Source organism: Tachypleus tridentatus, chromosome 13 (genome assembly GCF_004210375.1).
Source record: "Tachypleus tridentatus isolate NWPU-2018 chromosome 13, ASM421037v1, whole genome shotgun sequence".
Classification (NCBI taxonomy): Eukaryota; Metazoa; Arthropoda; class Merostomata; order Xiphosura; family Limulidae; genus Tachypleus; species Tachypleus tridentatus.
Genome location: NC_134837.1, coordinates 244386288 through 244400183, shown reverse-complemented (window position 1 = coordinate 244400183; position 13896 = coordinate 244386288). Strand labels below are relative to the sequence as shown.

Here is a 13896-nt window from a genome sequence, read left to right as displayed (position 1 = left end):
ATCTAATACAGAAAGCAAATTGCATTACTAAACGATTTCACTTTGACTTTTAGTTATTTCTCTTACATCCCGTTTGTTTCATCTAATAAAATTAAATCTGGTGCTTGTTCACTAAAAATGCAGTTTCACGATATTCTGAACCAAAATATGTATTAAAGAAAATCGTTTTAGCATAGAACCTTTCTAATCAATTTAGTTTGAACTGGAATAGCCTGATTCAGGAAGACACTTTACATTCATTCTTCTATTTTCATAGTAACGTAACGCATTTACCCCTCAAAAACGTGTATTATAAGAACTTTTAAACGCTCTCATGACTTTTATTACCAAAAATGATTTCGAAGTTACCTGCAAAATAAAAAAGGAACTTAATGCTGGTTGTAAACATAACCAATATAATGTTATTATAAAGTCATTTTTGCATGTTCCGTTTCTTTAAAGGTACATATAAAACACTATTTTCTCTATGGAATATTCGTTTTTGGTGCATTTATTAAAAATAAATTTGTTGTGATCTTTCCCTGTACGTGTGGGTTAGATGTGTTTTTTAATAAAACACATTCTATAATATTCCAGGGAACAGACAAAGATTGAACGAGTATTACATCTGTTTTCTTTATAGTAACGTCTGTGAAATATTATCTTACGACGAGTTAATAATACCTTGTATTTAAATAAATTATGGACCTAGAATATTCTATTAACAGAAATATCATCTGGGTGTTTGTTTTTTAGGTGGTTTCGTATCCTATTAGATTCAAGAAATTTGCTTAGCAATCAAGCTCAACAAAGAAGAAAAATAGTCTATATTTCTAGATGTTAAGTTCATATTACATTTTATAGATTAGAAACAGCTTTATACATTTAATCATACTAAACATTATGTGATTATTAGTTAATTTGCGTACTCATGCAATTCAGGGAACAATAACAAAATAATTCTGAGATGTTAATGATTGTTATATATTATACATTAAAAATCTTTATTCTCGTTAAGCAGATATGATTAATCTCAGAAAGAATATGAATACGCAGATCACAAGCCATGGTAACAAGCTACGTATCCTAGCGCTAAGCCTTCATGTAGCAATTCAGTTGACATTGGTGATCTTAGGTGTAAATAGCGCCTAAAACTAGCCCATTCTTGGAGGGTGAAATTACTTGTGTTTTTGCAATGTGAAATTCTTTTACACCACAACTTTAAAAGCAAGGCACGTATTTTTAGAGTTCCAAAGAAAGATGTATCTCTAGTGTTTAACCGTATCGGTAAAGCACAGGCAGTCATAATTTCAAAAGGAATAAAGTAATGACCGACTAATATATGCCGTTTATTACCAGAGATAACCCAAGAACACAGCTACTCATTGCAAGGAACTTTCCTTGGATGTCCAAGTAAAACAATTCACGTCGATTTAGGTGCTCCCCAGTGGCTCAGCAGTATGTCTGCGGACTTACAACCCTAAAAACAGCGTTTCGATACCCCTGGTGGGCAGAGCACAGATAGCCCATTGTGTAGCTTTGGGCCTAATTCAAAACAACAACAACATCGATTTAGGTCTAAAGAAGGAGCACATGAACCTTTTTTTTTCATAAATTTTTTTCCAAATCACATTACCCAACAGAAGCCCATTTGTCGAAAATTGTACAAATGATGTCTGACACCAGACGAATCATTTGTCTACCGAAGTGTCTATAAAAGCACGGGCAATTAATTACCATCTTTCATGGTACACAGCATGTCGCGAAGGTTTTCTAAGGTATTTATTGTGGTTTAATTCATAATTATGGCTATAATGGCAAATTATTAACACTGAGAAAGTAATATATATATACTCTTCAAAAAAAGAAACGCAAAAGGCAAAATATGAGACAAATTGTTAACAAGTTTATTCCGGGTAGTTCTGTATGACATGTGTGAAACTTTGCACATTCACTGCTGAACATCCAAAGTCTGCAAAAGCAAAGTCCACTCTCACTAGGTGACGTTTAACGTCACTCAACGTCAATAACGAGTATGCCCCCCCGTTAGCATCAATAACTGCTTGGCATCTCCTGCCCATAGAAGCGATGAGATGACGAATCACATCCTGTGGAATGGCTGTCCACTCAGCCTACAAAGCTGCTGCAAGCTGAGGTAGAGTCTGCAGTTGAGGTTGTCGCCGTCGCAGACGTCGGTCCAACTCGTCCCAAAGATGTTCGATGGGGTTTAAATCTGGTGATCTGAAGGGCCAGGGAAGAACGTTGATGTTGTGGTGTCTCAAGAAGACAGTGGTGAGTCGGGCTGTGTGAGGACGGGCGTTGTCATGTTGAAAAACGTCGTTGACGTTCACCATGATGGGTTGCACATGGGGCCTAAGAATCTCGTCAACGGTTGCTTACGGTCTCATCGGAAATCCTACGCAGCCCTGGTATGGTTGAGGCAGTAGACGTCGCAGTGGTGGTCCTATCCCGAAGGTGTCGTAACCGGATGTTGCGATCTTGTGCGGGCGTGGTCACACGAAGTCTGCCAGATCGTGGACGGTCACGAGTTGATCCATGTTTTTTGGTGACGATTCCATAGCCTTGTGATGGTGCTTGGGTGGACATTCACAGCTCTAGCAACATCTGATCGAGATTCGCCTGCTTCCTTGCGACCAATGGTGTTGTTGCGTTGTGCTTCAGTCAGTCTTGGCGTAACTGTATTGCGTGTCGGTGGCTTAACACTGAGCTATGGAAACCGAGAACCCGTCACTTTTATAAGGATTTTGCACATGTTGCACTTGCAGAACATGCAGATCTCTCAAACAAATTTATTGGACACGCATGCGTTTTGGCAAAAAATCCGGTGTTTTCCTCCGTTTTCAAAGTGCACAACTTTTATTGTCATTTTGATCTGACAATCAATGCCTTAACACGTGTAACATCACATACTCTGAGCTTGTAACGTTATTACATATATTTCTCCTTAAAATAATAAAAATATCCATTTTGCGTTTCTTGTTTTGAAGAGTATATATATCAAATGAACGTTTCTTTAAATTATCAATCTAACGTGCTAGGCGACGATACCCTAGGTATTACTATCTTTGTCCAAATTTGGATCTCAAAAGGTTATGAACCTATCAAGGCAGATAGTCAGTCAAATATGTCTAAGTCAAAATGTCAGTCTATTCTAAAGATGCAAGTACAAATAAAATTCGTGTTTTATCATCTGAAGATATCTTATACGGACTTCTGCGCCTCCAGGTCACTGACACTAATCCTTGGAAGTAATGGTCCGAACATAATTATGTTTAATAAAACATAAAAGGAAGGGGAATAGAATTGATCTCAATATTGTACAAACCCCTCCTGAATCGGAAATTGAGCTAAATAGCTTAAACCAGAACCAGTACAATCACATAGAACATCAAAATTGGCTTAAAAGCCTCTATATTAATTCTTGAGATGTTTATAAAAACATAAACAGATGCAGCAACTTACAACTGAGTTAATATTCGTTATGCAGAAAGGTTTGTTTCTTTTTTGTAACTCGTGTCGTAAATGGACATAATAGGCTCCAGTGTTATGCTCTCCTTTTAAACTTTAATAAACCACACCTGGAGTGATTTGTCATTTGTATTGTTAACAGTCTTGAAAAAACACAGTTTCACTTAACCATTAGTCGTTTAGTGGTACCTTTGGTAGTCCGCTTTATAACCACAGCCTTTTACCACAAGGACCCGGCATGACTAGGTGTTTAGGACGCTCGACTCATAATCTGTAGGCCACGGGTTTGAAACCCAAGCACACTAAACATACTCATCCTTTCAACCATGAGGGCATTATAATATGACGGCCATCCCACTGTTCTTTGGTAAAAGAATAGCTCAAAAGTTGGCGGTGGGTGGTGATGGCTAGTTGCTTTCCCTCTAGTCTTACACTGCTAAATTAGAAACGGCTAGCGCAGATTGCCCTTGTGTAGTTTTGCGCGAAATTCAAAACAAACAAACAAACCATTACTACAAGCCTTTCTATTTGTCATTATATTTTAAAATAGTAGTGTTATACGTTTTACATTCAATCAGTACATGCTGTCGTTGTTTCTTCAGATTATAATGAAAGTCTAATTGATTCCGACTAGTAAAATTGCACTGCATCATGTTTTAGTTTAATATTTATAGCAACGGAAAATGGCAGTTTCACAACAGTAAAATCTACATCCTTTTAGTAATATGTTAATTCATTAGTACTTTCATAGTCGTTGTTGGCAATACTGAAGGACATTTGTTTGTTTTGTATTTCGCGCAAAGCTACTCGAGGGCTATCTGCGCTAGCCGTCCCTAATTTAGCAGTGCAAGACTAGAGGGAAGGCAGCTAGTCGTCACCATCTACAAGTCGAACGCTTTAACACACTTGGCCGTGCCGGGCCTGAAGGATGTTATCCATGAGATTTATTTGAAGCACAACGACGTTAGCGAACGTAACTTTTATGACGAAACAACACCCTACGTAACTAAACCTGGGCGTGCAGACTGCGAGTTTAAAATTATACAACTCTGTGAAACATTTCCACAAAGACATTGTTTTAAAAACTAGATCTGTGCACCTAGATATTAATACTATCGAAAGAGTCTTAATGTAAATAACACCATTATGAAAAATGTCGAATCTCATGAAATATATGAATAAAGATATGTCTAGCTCAGTAATAGTAAGCTGAGTCTCCAACAGAAAGCGTTTTATCTTATTAACAACGTTTGACTGAGTTTGTTTACTATCAGAAACAGTATGTGTATATTTTAAAACAATATATTTAGTTTCAGCAAATTATATTTTGTTTGAATACGGATATTTTAAATCTCAACAGTAACAAGTTCTGTCTCAGCTAGAATTTGTTTACTCTTACTCAGTTAATAAAATATGTTCAGTTTTGGGTAAAATACATAAAGTCTTAGGTAGAATATATTTTGGATTGACTAAATAATACATTTAGTCTTAGACATTCTTGTGTTATGTTTCATTTACTCTGTTTAGTTTCTGTAATATTGTGTTATTGTTTCTCTAAAAATATCTATAATCTCGGTAACACATTTTATTCTTATTCGATTTTTTTCTCAACAACTAAACAAATTTCTAAGTCTCAACACGAATAAGTTAGCCACGTTAAAATATTTTTTGTATTTAATTATCTATAACTTAACGACAGATAAGACGTATTGCCAGAGAAACAAGTGTATTAACAACATTCAAAATATATTTGACCATTTATTTCTTTGTTTTTGTAACTACGACTGTACTGTGAATACACAAATGGTATGAAGATGGATTAAGTTTAAAAGTAATCGCTTCATCAGTAACTTTCATCCTGAAGACAAGTTTTATAAAATTACTTAAATAGTGTGAGTACACAATTAATACAATGTAGTCTTATCATCACTATAGGTACTGATGTACTACCGCATGTCATTAACAATTTCTAGACAGTTTGAATTTATTAATTAATTTACCCTCACTTTTTATTTCATATCTATATCGTTAACTTAATTTCAATCAGTTAATTTAATTTCAAGTTCTTATTAACCTTACCTGTAATTGTCCTCCGACGTCGTCTGGAATCGTCGACACGCTTGAAACTGACCACTGCACAACATAAGCAAAATAAAGCATGCACGAGCGACATTCAGTGCGATTACGTGTAAACATACTAATAACTAATTTTGTGCCAAACACTAGAAGTAAACATATAATAGCTCAGTTGAACACTAGTAGATTAGTTTAACAAGTGCATAAAGTCAAAACTTGATAGCCTTAAACGAAAAGAAAAAACATCGTACACTGACTGGCCACTTTATTTGGACACGCTTTCCCTGCGTAGATGCCAAAACATTCAAAATGCATGCATGTACAAAAGACACATCACGTATGAAACAGATTGAGCCGGATAAAAACAGAAGGTCAAACATATATTTGGTAATTTACAAGACAATAAGCATGAACAATAAAGAGAGGAGTGATAGTACCTGCTTGCTCAGAAAAAATATTTATTAAAGACAATCTCTACTTCCCCTATCAAGAGAACTAGTCAATATGGAAAAACGTTTTCAACTGGAAAAATCTTGTGACTAGCAACTGTCTGTAACTGACCGAGACGACTCGGCAGGACTGTTAAGTACAACAGATATTAGATTGTGACCCGAAGGAATAATTCGATCACAAGTGATCACGAATGAATTATTTTCAACCGTACTATAAAAATGGCTTTACAAAAACAAAGGCGTATGTTAATCTAATAATCAAACCGAAAAGCAGGTGCAAGGTGGTGATAATGAATGATTAAAAACGTATAAGGTTGTCTGATGAATCAGTTTATTTGGTTTTTCAGTACTGATTGTACTGTAAAAACATCAAGAAAACCCTAGAACATCTCTAACTCCACAATGAAAGGTGTTACAGGTGGTGTAACAGTACATAAATGTTCTCAGCACTGGCAATAGATCTTTGTCGTAAAGTGCTCTTAACATGCAGGATACACTTAAACGATGTTACAAGTCAATCCCACTGCATGACAACATAAACATCTCAAAACAGTGACGTTGTAAAATATTGTTTTCAAAATCATGATATGACAAGACATTCAGTGATTCAACTTTACTCGAAATGGAAATCCTAATAAACTGGCCAATCAACGTATGTAAACCCATGATTTTACGAGAAAATGAACAATGTAACAAACATGCATTAATATAAAACCAGAACAGTGTTAAACACAAACTTTGTGAATAACATATAAGAGTTATGTCCCGTTTGTTATTTTTTTATTGTTTGAGATTATATTGTTTACAAAACATTACAAAATTATCAAAACTATTTAGCTATTCAAAAGTAAAGCAAATTAATTTATGATTTCAAAATATTTACCCATAGATAAATAGAGATAGAAATCTCTTGAAAGATGTATTTTTATAAATTTTCACACGATGAAAACCTAGATATTTACCAGTATATGTTTCAAATAAATAAGCTACATATATTCAATAATTTTACAACTTAACACTTGATTAGCTCTCTTGCAGAGCAATTAAGGTGACATTCAGAGCTCATTTTTGAAATTTATTACTGATATCGTTATTAAACAAATGATATTAAATCATTTTGGACGTTGATGACTAAATAAACTGGTTCAAACCGTGGAAGGAATACATCTTCTTTAAAAGTTAAAACGGTCAAAAAGTAACAACAGTACAATGCCTTCTGGGAAAAAAAAAATATTTACAACATATTAGTTTTCTTCTCATTTCCATTTTTTCAACCATATTTTTATGCATTTTTTTTGGCACATGGCTTATTTATTTGCATTACTTATTCTATTTCTTATCATTTGGTAGCAAGCTAACAATTTGAATTATATAATTAGATTAGTACATCCTCATAAAAAATGTATTGCATCGTGAAACGTGTTATAATTATAATAAGTATTTTAATTATCATGTAGATATAATTTTGAAGCTTATTTTAAATATATCAGTACCGCACTTTATACAGTATTGTCATTGTATACGACTTCATTTCTAGCTGAATTGTATTTCATATTCCAAATAACTGAGAGCCTCTAGCTACTCCTTTTTTCATCCTTAGTAAAAATGTTTAATTAGGATAGTTAAATATAATTAGTTATATACAAGTTACGTTCTGGCAATCAAATGTAATTATATTAAAATATAATTGATGCCAATACGTTGCTAAATATCCATATGAAACATGCAATAATACTATTTTCCAGTGCATACTCAAACTCATACACAGTTCACTTCAAATGGATATATATTTTATTTCATGTGTCATATAAAATAACTTTCTCCCACATTTAAATTAATACAGATACAAATGTGTCTGGCTAATTGTATTTATAAAAAATATAAAAAAGTCGACTTATTGATAAACCGTTCTTTCTGCCGATTCCATTGGGTAAGGCAGATTTCATAGCAAACCTTCCCCCCCCCCATTATGTTGTCTGAAACTAAAGATGGAGTTGAAAAATGAAGTAAGCTGTTTATGTTATATCAACAATGAAAATAATACTACTATAAATGGTCGAATCAAAAACAGTTCAATATTTGATTAAGCATGTTATTCAGATAGATAAACAAGATACAGAAGTAATTATTTATGTATATTTTTATCCCCTAATCTTTAAGTAAAAGTTTTTATGTTCTTAAAAGATAAACTCGACTATTTTTTGTGTCTTATAAAAAAAACAGCTCGTGCAGATGCATACTCAATGATTCGTAAAACATTTAAGCACACTTTGCGTTTCATAAAACGATAGTAACCTTTACTTTTACGGTTGGACAATAATTCTTTTACAATTATTAAAGTAAGAAAAACAACAACACTAGCTTAAACCAAGAAAATGTGTATTATTTCGAATTATCCACACATAATAAGTTGATGTTTCAGTCTCTCGTTGCTCGACAAATTTTAACAACCTCAGGCATTTCCATGGTCGTTCTATTTTGAAGGATATTAATGTTAACTTGCCCTTAGCATTCGCAATATATATTATAAAATTCTGGCGTTATACAAATATTTAATATAGTCGTGTGTATTTTTTCTTTCTCTGTTTATTTGGGGTCAGATAGTATTTAAAACGAGAACAAGGATCAATGAGTATTCGTGCCTTATTCTGTTCTGTTATGTTAGGTTGAAAGAGAAGAAAAATAAACATTGAAACACCATACGATCACCTCAGTTCTTGCTATATTATTTATTTAGCTGAAGCATTTTAACATTTCAAACAATACTTCTATCTGTTTTATAAGACGTATTCTATCCTCTGGTGAATCAGAATTTAGCTTCAGGTTTTACAATGCTAAGTTTGAGCACTTGATTAATGCAACAGTGACAATTATCAAACTGTGTAAGTTTTCGTTTATTAAAGAAGTAAGGTATAAAAGAAACGAAGCAAAAGGACACATTATAGGAAACGTAAAAAACACGAAAAAAATTTGTATGTAAACTTTACTGAAGCAGGACACAAGAGAAAAGCAAACAGCGTTCTGCTCTAAACTGGTTATCATTTATCGATGCTGTGAAGATGCTGGCGTTCTATTGCTTTATATCCTGAGTGGTAGTCACACTTCATAAAACTGTTTCCTACATCATTAAGTGATGGTCATTTTGATTACGGTAATTACGCAATGCTGCTACTTCCACTGTGATAATCTCCTGCCATATAACTTGATAAACCTTCCAATGTTGCCATCAAATATATTATTGAAGTGAATCAAGGGAGAAAAAGTCCATTGAGTTGTTTGGAAGATATATTAGAAGATGGACAAAGGTTAGGAGTTCTTAGTATGGACCAACAACATTTAGGTTTTTTATTCATTTGTGTTTGTCTTCATCAGACCAGATCTTTTTTATTTTCATAACTTACGTATAAGTACTACGTACCCGAATATAGACTCTTTCAGATTCTCTTTCACTTTGTGCTTCGTTTGATAAATTGTCGAACACAGTCGAGTAAAAATTAATTAGTTTTCATATTATGGATATAACACCAATATATCAACAAAATTAACACTCGCAGCAAGTTGTTCATTAATGTTCTTTTGGATCTACTTAGTCTCTGCCCCAATAACTCCTAATTTTAGTTTAAAACTTTCGTATTTAACGTATTGAAGGTTTATTAATGGGTTTTTTTTCTATCGCTTCCATTTCCAATGATCTCTATACTTATATAGTTTCCTTCTTACGACCTGCTTTCAGACAATGAAAATTACTAGAATGTTAGGAACATGATACTTTCATGGTCTAGCAATCTGATGATGACTCCATTGAGACAGTCCTTGCACAGTTGAGCTCTGGATGCAAAAATTTCAAGTTCACTATTTATTCAGGAGAAACTGAGCTTTGTATTTTATTAATATTTGATTGAAGACATTGTTATAACCTCACCGCTGTTATTTACCGAAAGGCGACATATATGAACCTTAGTTTTATGTCCAACCACATCCAAATGCTAAAAGTAATGTCTAGTCTGCTTTCTGTGCAACAAAGCAAATATATAAAAAGTGTTTCTGATAAATATTCATAAAGAAAATCAATTAATATGCATTGAATCCACTTTCACAGTCGTTCATCAAATAATTCTGCTCAGTAACTTATAAGATATGAAAAATGAATCACAAGTTATAGTTATTATTTTCTTTTTCCCCAAACTAGACTTAAATATTCAGGAGAAATATAGAAATATTTAAGTTTTAGTTTTATTTAAATCCAGTAAAAACTTACTAATCGCATCACTCGGAAGTTTTGTAGAGCTGCAATCATAAGAGAAACTGGAACTTAAGGATCAAAAGACTCAATCGATCAACTATTGTTAAAACACGCTTTTAAATCGAGGTATAAATTAGAATAGAACAACTGTAGAATTAGTGACAATTAAACTGGAAAAACAAAAATACTGAAGTAAAAAACAAGAACAACAACTAAAGCTTAGCATTAAAATTCAACAATCTGTGAATACCTTTAGTTATAATCGAAACTGATTCTTTCCTGTTTCTTCAGTTATTTTTCTCTTGCCGTTGGTGTCGAGGAATAGATGGAAGTTTGTTAGCTTTCAGCTTGTGAGCCGTTGTAAGATTTAAATTATTAATTTTTGCCTTCTGAACAACATTAGAATACATGTTCAACTTCACTGTAATATTTTCTCACTTGTAACTGTACCCTTCATTTTGGAGAGGGGCTGGGTGTGGCTCAGTGTTAGCGCAACTAGATTGTGCATCGAAAAGAACGTGGCTTGGTTCCTGTTACCCTAAAAGCGTACTGCGTAGTATAGAGTCATGGGTGTGTTATAACAGTAACGGTCTGATTCAATTATTCGCTAAGACAGTAGTAACCAAATGTTGATGGTTGGTTGGTGATAATAATTAGCTGACTTCCATTTAGTTTATCAAATCAAATTAGGAAAACTTGTATGCAAATAACCCTTTACATAACTTTGAAAGATTTAAAATAAATAAACATTCTGTGGGGGAAGGCGTCGGTTAGAATTAATTTAAGGTTTGATTTTGGGATCCCGTTGTTGCCCTGGACGCCCTACTTTGCAAGTTTCTTAGTTTCCATAAAAAAAATTCGTTCTATGTTTTATATTACTTATAACAGCTGTAAGTTTAAGTTATCGTAATGTCATTGCATTCTTGAAAGGCTGAACATGTTGTCCATGTCAGTTTTTATTGCATGTATAGCGATTCACCTTTGTATTAGTATATATAGATCACTATTATAAAGTGCGCCTTACTCTAAGTATATACATACACATATATGTAGAAATGTGATTAATCACTCTTCAAACTTTATATACAAGTGAGTACGTGTCCGTAAGTGTCCGCAATCTTCCGAAATCCGCTGCATACTCTTAATTACCTCAAAATAGTTTTCACGTGAATATGAAAGGTACAAAGTATCTTTACTAATATTAAAAATTATATCAATAACCTAACTATATGGAAGCAACTTACGTATCTTGGGTTTATATAGTTGTTATTATATTTCAACTACATCTAATACAGTTATTTTTTTAATTTAATTCTTCTGTTTTCAGAAGCTTTACGTTTATCTATCTTAGATTATATACACGAAATAATTTCTCAGATTATAGTTTTATCTGAAATTAAACGAGTGATTTTTGAAACGTCGAGTTACAATGTCTTAACAACGAAATGTACTTTTAACTTAGTTTGCTAAGATCATTGAGAAAATAAACAAATGAGTCTCACATTTTTTAAATATTATAAGCCTTTTCAACACTGATTGTCATGTTTTGTACATATTATTCTAGGTTGTAATATGCAGGTAAAAGGCATTCATTGCTTTTTCTAAAGCCACTGTTTGATAGGCCTACTGACAATCGTTTGACATTCAAAATACGTCTTACCTCATTTTAAGCGAGCGTAAGAAATTAACGAGACAAACCTGAAATGTATTGGAACAGAAATATTTAAGCAGCTTTTCCACAATGAGCTTATGCGTAGGTTTCTAACTATAAATGTTCAATACGAACGTCAAATTATTATTCACCTCATTTCCTTACTTATTAACAAAATATTTCTGTTTACTATAGCTTTGCACTTTAGAAAAAAAATCCCATTTTGATAAATTAGCTCATTTCACTTATACAACTTCAAGTGTAGTTATCTTCATTAGACTCTAGGTAAAAAACATTATACTTAATTCACAAACCATAAACTTTAATATTAAAAGTTCCACTTCTATTACCACGGCCATTTAATTTAAGATAAAAAATCAACGAAATTGTCATCGGTAGCGCTTAATGAGGTTTTATTTTTCTTCAGTTGAACATTAGGTTTTACAGGCTTTACTCTAATTAATTCTTTTTTCCTAGTACAGGTGACAAGTTCTATCCATGTAATGCCTCTGACGTCTTGTCATTAGAACCTAATAAGGCATCTAGACGTACAGATCAAACCATCAACTAGTAAAGAGAGAAATCACTGAAATCAGAAATAAAGATGAATTTCTATATGAAACGAAAGCAACTAGTATCGTACTTGAATTTTTTTTTCATGTCATATAGGTTTATATATATATAATATGTGAATTATGATATAAAATAAAACACTGTAAAATATTACTTGTTACATTATCAATTAATTAAAAAGACCATTTGTTAATTAATTATATTAAATTATATTTGCCTAGATTATGAGCTACTTAGAACAAAATAACTTATTATTTATTTAATATCGTATGTGTTTTGAAGATACACTTGCAACCACGTGTATCCTTGAGGTTTGTATGAAATGGTAAATGATAACCCTTTGGATAACTCAAATGTAATATATGTATTGAACAGTCTTTCGATATTTTGATTATCAGACAAAAATTTACATCTGAAATATTTCGTCTGAAGACCATGGGTGTTACATTTGCAATGAAATAATGGATTGAAAATATAAAAATTGTGTATTACTAGAATACAATTTTGTTAACTAATCAGACCTTGTTGGAGATAAAACAAGAAAAAAATTAAATGTTTTTTTTCGCGGGATTCATTTTTGATATATAGGTGGACACAAAAAATAAAATTTATATATATGTGTGTATATATATATGGTACTTTTGTATAAAATGTTGCGCTATCTTTGTCAGTAGCAGATAATATGAGGATGTTAGATTAATACAAACCTGAATTTCCCCTCCTCATTGTTGGACTTCCGTTAGACACGAAGGATGGTTGAAAGTTGGGGTTGGAAATGGAAGTTGTTTCATCTGATTGCCCTCGACATTCCATGCTATATACAAGAAAGAGATTATTTAAATTATAATTTTACTTCACGAGAAAAACAACAAACCAATCTACATTTTCTTTTAATTTTAAAATAATGGAATGGCTTGAGCGAGCTGTGATAAACTTGAAAAAAAAAATGGTTCAACTCTATATTTTGTATTATTTAAAGTATTGACCTGTTCCTTGCTTATGGAATAAAACAAACAAACAGCATCACAAGTACAATAATTCTGAGGTCATGATTTTTCAAAACGCATCCAGTTACACATAAAAATAGAGAAATAAACTAATTTGGTTAACGCAATATCAAACATTTATTAGTGCAATTATTAAAATGGTATGGGTATTTCTAAACCCAAATGTTTTTCTGATCGTTCAAAAATATGTTTTCTTTTCATGTGGTCTATTTTGAAAGCGTTCCAAGTTATATCTGTGTGATTAAGTGTTAAAATTGATAATGTCCACATTTCAGTTCCAGCAAATATAAAGTCGGCACAAAGAAATGTCATTGATACTTTTATTAAGCATTTCAATAGTAACTGTTTAGCAAATAGTCACTCAGATTCATCACGTATATGAAATAAAAATATACATGTGGACTTACTGCAAGTATTTATATAAAT

General features: G+C 32.6%; 1 protein-coding gene across 2 annotated transcripts in view; it reads right to left on the bottom strand.

The window, feature by feature from the left end:
* LOC143238808 (hemicentin-2-like) overlaps window positions 1-13896 on the bottom strand; it is a 193228-nt gene that overhangs the window by 16552 nt on the left and 162780 nt on the right. The window contains exons 13-14 of one of the 2 annotated variants that reach the window (XM_076479356.1): window positions 13171-13277; window positions 5548-5601 (exon numbers count right to left, since the gene is read on the bottom strand). In XM_076479356.1, the coding sequence (XP_076335471.1) occupies window positions 5548-5601; window positions 13171-13277 (161 nt within the window). The remainder of the gene's footprint in view (window positions 1-5547; window positions 5602-13170; window positions 13278-13896) is intronic. The other variant, XM_076479357.1, reaches the window with a different exon arrangement.